The 5,869-nt window shown below is 37.0% G+C and overlaps 2 protein-coding genes across 2 annotated transcripts in view; one reads left to right on the top strand and one right to left on the bottom strand.

The window, feature by feature from the left end:
• The first annotated feature begins 1,741 nt into the window (after positions 1-1,741).
• Positions 1,742-2,903, top strand: LOC127751763 (uncharacterized). Its single transcript, XM_052275790.1, has 3 exons — positions 1,742-2,127; positions 2,202-2,529; positions 2,619-2,903. Exons 1-3 carry the CDS (start codon positions 1,805-1,807, stop codon positions 2,901-2,903), a joined length of 936 nt encoding a protein of 311 aa, XP_052131750.1. The 5' UTR covers positions 1,742-1,804.
• Positions 2,904-4,059: 1,156 nt separating this feature from the next.
• The window catches only part of LOC127751762 (trithorax group protein osa-like), a 14,282-nt gene continuing 12,472 nt past the window's right edge, over positions 4,060-5,869 (bottom strand). Inside the window, exons 8-13 of the mRNA XM_052275789.1 lie at positions 5,489-5,521; positions 5,376-5,411; positions 5,185-5,304; positions 5,010-5,070; positions 4,875-4,915; positions 4,060-4,176 (exon numbers count right to left, since the gene is read on the bottom strand). Of these exons, the coding sequence (XP_052131749.1) occupies positions 4,060-4,176; positions 4,875-4,915; positions 5,010-5,070; positions 5,185-5,304; positions 5,376-5,411; positions 5,489-5,521 (408 nt within the window). The remainder of the gene's footprint in view (positions 4,177-4,874; positions 4,916-5,009; positions 5,071-5,184; positions 5,305-5,375; positions 5,412-5,488; positions 5,522-5,869) is intronic.

The following is a 5,869-nucleotide window of genomic DNA, read 5'->3' as shown; positions in this document are numbered from 1 at the left end:
GAGCGTTCAGAAAACAAGAAATGAACAGCAATAAGAACACGCTAACAATCCTTAACAATACAAGCTCTCAACAAAAGGCAATTTAAGTCACTAGCAAAGAGTGTAGGAAACCACACACAATAAAAACTTGACAAAAAATAACAATCACTTTCAAAGAACAAAAAAACTTACACACTTCAAACAGTGGACATATCAAGAAAATTGCTGAGAAGTTGCATACACATGACACTGGACAGTTACGAAGTAAAGAAAAAGGTAGAGATGACTAAGAATTCAACTGAAAGTGCCCCACTTATCTTAATAAAATTAATTTCTCCAGCCTTTGAATCTCATTCTCAACTCAGATTGAGAAAGATATACGTCAAACTGCTAAAAATGATAAGCCCCAATAATAATTTCAGGAAAGGCAAGATGCCTTTCATCTGACAGTGGCAAGAGGAATACGCTCAAACAGTTCCAACGTTGTGTAATAATAGCTCAAGCTGGACATTACTGTCTGTCAACAGAATAAGAATATTAGCCTGCATGATAAAAACATAACATAATACACGTGTGATCAATAGAGAGCTAAGGGAACTAACCTTTTTCACTTTCAACCCTTCAATAAGAAATTCTCAGCCAATTCGCAAACACCATTCAGCAGCAGAAGCAGCAGCAGGAAGGGAAGGCTTAGAAAACTTCAGACTATAGCCATGACCTGTTGAAAGAGAAAATGTTACAGAACATTTAGAAAAGGAATCGGAAATTTGTACGACACCTTTCAGCCAAGGTAACGGTTGTACATTTGAACGTGTGAATCATTCGATTAACGAAATGCAACATAACCTCTGATGGGACGGAGAATAACAACCATTTGTAATACCATTTTCATCAAAGACGAACGCTTGATAGAAAAATATGTAACTGCAGATGGTATCGACAAGTTCAAGATAAGTTAAAGGGCAAACGATAATTTGCTCAATAATATGGAGAAACACAAGCTTCCGTTAGCGACCGTTGGAGAGTATCACAACACAACCACTTCGGACTAGACTCACTGCGACTCACAGAGAGAAGATCCCTTCGATTTTGAATTCATACTCAGAACCGTTACAGGACACATCTATCATTTTATCTAAATGAAAATGAAAGTTAATGATTATAATAAAAGTTAATAATAAAAGTTGAAATTAGAACAAAACAACAAAACAGTGGTGAGGGGGAACCGTAGCCTTGCTGGCCAAAGCACTTCCGCCGCACTCCTCGATTTTGTGCTTCTTGCCTTCTTTCTTCTTTGCTGGTCTTCCATCCAATTACCGTACCAACCCAAAAATTTTTTGAAAGCAGCTATTGAACGAATGTGCTTCAAATTTACTGTCTTTTGAAACTAAATATTCTATATCGTTTTGTGATTGTGTATTTTTTAAAAAACTTTTGTTCGCTGTACCTTGTTTTTCTGCAGCCTAACAAACAGTTGTGACAACTCAGCCGTTGGCTACTGTCATTTATTTCCCTTTCCCATTTTTTCTGCTTCGGACCAGCCCGACAAAATCAGTTGCCTCATGAAACCACTTAGCCACTTGTTGGGTTAAAAACTCGAAAAGCCTTTTAATATTTCTTCACGTTACTAGGTAAATGCTGTCAATCTCTTTCCAATAACAGTCCTGGGATTTAGCTAACTTATTGCAGCTCTTATATGTTTAGTGTTCTTATTATTATTACACTTTACAAAATTACTACTTCGTCTACCTTGTTAACCTTGTTGACATTGTGTTTTCTGTAACTTATATTTTATTTTCAGGTTCAGTTTTTCGATTTCCATGCGATGGTTAACATCAACAGGGTTAGACGCGAAAGAGGGTCTCGTAAACGTTCCTGGTTTTACCACATTAATGACGGGTATCATTACCACATAAATAACATCAGAAATAGGAAAGTATATTTGAAGTGTATTCACTTTGGGAAGCATTGCCATGGAAGGGCTTTGTACTCCCGTCGACAAGGTTTTATCCACACCAAGAGACATGACGGGTGCAGAAGAGACCGCCACTATCCTAATGTAATGCGACTTCGCAGAAGGATCCTGAAAAGATGTACATCTCTGGAAGTAATTTCGTTTAGGGAGATCATAACTCAAGAGAGTAGAGGGTGAGCAGCTGAAACCTTGATTTAACTGTGTTAACATGTGGACCTCACACTTTCTGTTTTTATGGTGTTTTCAGGTTCCCAATTGGAGTAACAAGTCGTGTTAGGCTGGCAAACATGCGCTCAGCCATGCAGAGAGCACGATACAGTGCCCTCCCACCTCCCCCTCAATCTCTGGAAGAGTTGACAGCAATTCTGCAGGATCCAAGATATAGGGTTCTGACAGCTACATCTGACGGGCGGGATAATTTGTATGCTGCTAGTGTTAATGCAGCAGATGGGTCTCATCATGTGATATTTATGACTCGACGTATGGCTCGAGTATTGAGACAACTTAAAATTTTATTCGGAGATGGCACTTTTAAGACTCTTCCAAACATGGAAGACTTGGATGCAGCTTCTCAGGTGAGAGAGAAAAAAATCAGTGCTTATTCTTGGAGCTACTATTTTAACAAAATAGTTCCTTTAATTTTGTAATTATGTCATCATTTCAGATTTTCTGTGTTGTTGGGAACTGGGACCATACTGTTTTGCCTGTAGCATGGGTGCTAATGCAGGCTAGAACAATCCCAGCTTACACAGCAGTTTTAAGTGCTATTCAAGACCTTGTGGGCAATGTCTTCCCTAATCTAGAAACATTTATATCTGATTTTGAGCCTGCCATACGCGCATCTGTCATTGCTCAATTTCCTGGTGTAACTTTACAGGGATGCTTTTTTCACCTGGTGCGAGTAAGTTCTGCATTTACAGTTAAATTGAAGAACCAGCTGCTAAAGTAACAAATCTGGACTTTGTTGTTATTTTTAATTTTTGTCTAAAGGCCTTCATTAAATATGCTAAAATAACATTGGGGATGCTTCGGCTACTGAGAAGGCAGCCTTTCAAAAGACTAATGAAACTTTGCTGTGCATTGCCCCTGCTCCCTCGTCGATTCATCAGAAGAGGTTTCAACTTGATTTTAGATGAGGCTAGAGGCTTTGGCGTCAGAGTGTATAGGCAAATTAGGCCCTTCTTTGCTTATCTCCTACGTAATTGGGTGGGAAACCCCATTAAGAGGAACTGGATGTGTGTCTTCTGATCGGAGCACAGAACTAATAATACTTGTGAGAGCCACAATCGCATGCTGCGCAACTATGTGAAGGTAGCCCATCCTAGTGTCTACCAACTCATCTGTAAGTATATGTTCATGAATCAAAGACCATACGTTCAATTTTTCTCATTTTTCTCCTTTTGATATTTTACAATGTGCTATGGATATTGAAGTGTGTAAATTTTACTTTTCACCTATGTGCATACTCCTTTCTAGGTGCTCTCATATCAATGGAAAGAAATGCAGCTGCTGATGTAAAAGCATTGAGGCAAGGTCGCCAGCCAAACCGAGGCAGGAAGACTTCGGCCATCATGTTGGATCGCCGACTGAGAACTTTGGCCAGAACTTTCAGGAATCCACCAGAGAACCGTGATGGTGTAATTATGCGTTATCTTAGTGCTGCATCGTACACCTTTGATAATGCTTACGACCGGGCTGTGGAAGAAGTTTGAAGATTGCTGGCAACTTCTGGATTGACACCAACATTCATTATCAAAGATTTTATGTAATTTTATCTAATCTAATTTATTTTTTTAGCATGCATGTGTGTTGATGTACAATTAGTCAATTCAAATCACTTACTATTTAAGCAGATATGATAAGCAGTGGCTGCAATATAGTCAAAGATTTTATGTAATTTTATGTAATTTAGCATTTTTTTAACATGCATGTGTAGATGTGTACGCCAGTTAAAATTACCGAGGATTTAAAAAGATAGTGATCAGCAGTGGTTTAATCCTCTTCTGTTTACAGTTTAGTGCCATTCTTTAGCTGCTTGGTTGTAATTCTACTTTTTTAAATAAACAAAAAAACTGTTCTTTGGTAATTGTCCTTTTCCTTTTTGCTCACCATAATTCCTCTTCAAATGCATATGACTGGTCTACTCCGTCTACTCTTTGATCGATAACAGCTAAGTTATAATTCTTTTGGACAGGTTGGTCTGCTCCATACAAGTGAGATGTCTATAAGGAAGAGCTGCATATTTGTAAATCAACTAGAGAAATTTTATCAGCATTTGGAACAATTACTGGCTCCAAGTTTCACAGACAAAATTTCAGAGTCAATTCTTAAAAACTTCTAATTTAAGGAAATAATCAAGGTGCAGGGAGCTGGTTAGCAGAAAATAGAATGTGTAAGGAAATCAATTTGATTTATTCAAAAGCAAACATGTGATACTAAATCACTCAATGAACTTGTGTCAATTGTTTGAACTATTAAAATTTAACATTATCAATAAACATAATAGCAAACTAAAGCTGGTCAATGAAGCAACAAATAAAATTAAGTTCACGAGTACCCTGACTTTGATCTTAAAGCTATAATCAAAATAGCTATGCAAAGCCATAGATAGCAAACACTATTAGAAAAAATACTGTCAAATGGAATACAATAGTAAAAACTAATCTCTAAGAATAAAAGTGAAAAGGGAAGTTTTAGGATTCTTAAATATTTAACTAAAAACAGTTATCAAAAATAATTTTTTTTAAAAAAAGTAGATACTAAAACCAGATAACTATTAACCATGGTAAAGGCGGGATTCGACCCTCCATGCAGAGTACATGCACCAAGGGCACTTATAATGATTTATTACATGACCCAGTACACACGGGTAACAAAACTTATCATGGTGGCATGGCACACACACGCCAAGATAAGTTACCCCAGATACAAATCTGTTTAAGCAAATGATGCATTCATCATCTAGGAGGAAAAGAAAAAATTCATTAAGCTTGTGTTCCACTCAAAGGCATAATTAATTAAGATTAAATATTGAAAGCAGAAGGCAAACACCTACCAACAAGACCAGGGTCAGGGTTGTCTAAACAGTCATTTTCCGTCGGACTTGCTGTTTCGACCTGAAAAGAAAACAACAGTTACAGCAAAAAGAAGTAATTCTCACCTCTTTAACTTCTACAATAACTAGGACACGAAACTATGATGGATAGATAAAAAGGACTTTGAAGGCATACCGTGTCCTGCTCATCTACCTTCTCTTTAACATCAACATCATTCCTCTCCTCCTCCTCCTCCTCCTCACTAGAAAGTTTGATTATCGAATCATCTGATTCAGACTTACTCTTTTCTTCTTCCTGTGAACGGAAAATTCAAGTTAAAACGTTTTGAAAAGGGAGTATGCTGATACTTTAACTGTTGTACTCACTGATTTGGATAATGTCCTCTTTGACTGTTGAGGTGGCTAAAAGAAAGATGAAGCACTTAAGTCAGAAATATTAAAACAGTAAAGATGTTTGCAGTGTACAGAATGATGCTTACCTTACTTGATTTCCGGGTTTTCACTGGTCGTTGCTGTGAAGAAGAAACGTTAACACAATAAGACATTGAAAAAACTTCATGCAACTGGCTCAAAACAAATTACTAGAAATTGTACACTGACAACTTTTAAAGTCAAAGTTTCGCTTCCTTGAGGAAAGACTTTATTTTGTTTTTATTAAACCTTATCAGAACATTGTGCATTGCATTAGCCTTTCATGTAAATTTTATTGGATGAGTTGAACGTCCAAAATAATTTGTAAAAAAAAATTGCCACAAGCAGGGCTGGGAGAAGTTAAACTTAATTTTGAAAGAAATAAAAATGTAAAACCACCGAAGAATGAAATGAGCAATCATAAGAATGTGTTAACTCAGCCTAAATTA

The sequence above is a fragment of the Frankliniella occidentalis genome, unplaced genomic scaffold (genome assembly GCF_000697945.3).
Source record: "Frankliniella occidentalis isolate FOCC.00 unplaced genomic scaffold, Focc_3.1 Scaffold917, whole genome shotgun sequence".
Taxonomy (NCBI): Eukaryota; Metazoa; Arthropoda; class Insecta; order Thysanoptera; family Thripidae; genus Frankliniella; species Frankliniella occidentalis.
This window is presented reverse-complemented; position numbering and strand designations above follow the sequence as displayed.

What these genes read in the sequence shown, in the direction of transcription:
- LOC127751763 (XM_052275790.1), top strand. Translation starts at nt 1,805, where the DNA reads ATGGTTAACATCAACAGGGTTAGACGCGAAAGAGGGTCTCGTAAACGT. An exon ending in ATAACTCAAGAGAGTAGAGG is followed by an intron (nt 2,128 to 2,201) that starts GTGAGCAGCTGA and finishes TGGTGTTTTCAG; the next exon opens with GTTCCCAATTGGAGTAACAA. An exon ending in ACTTGGATGCAGCTTCTCAG is followed by an intron (nt 2,530 to 2,618) that starts GTGAGAGAGAAA and finishes TCATCATTTCAG; the next exon opens with ATTTTCTGTGTTGTTGGGAA.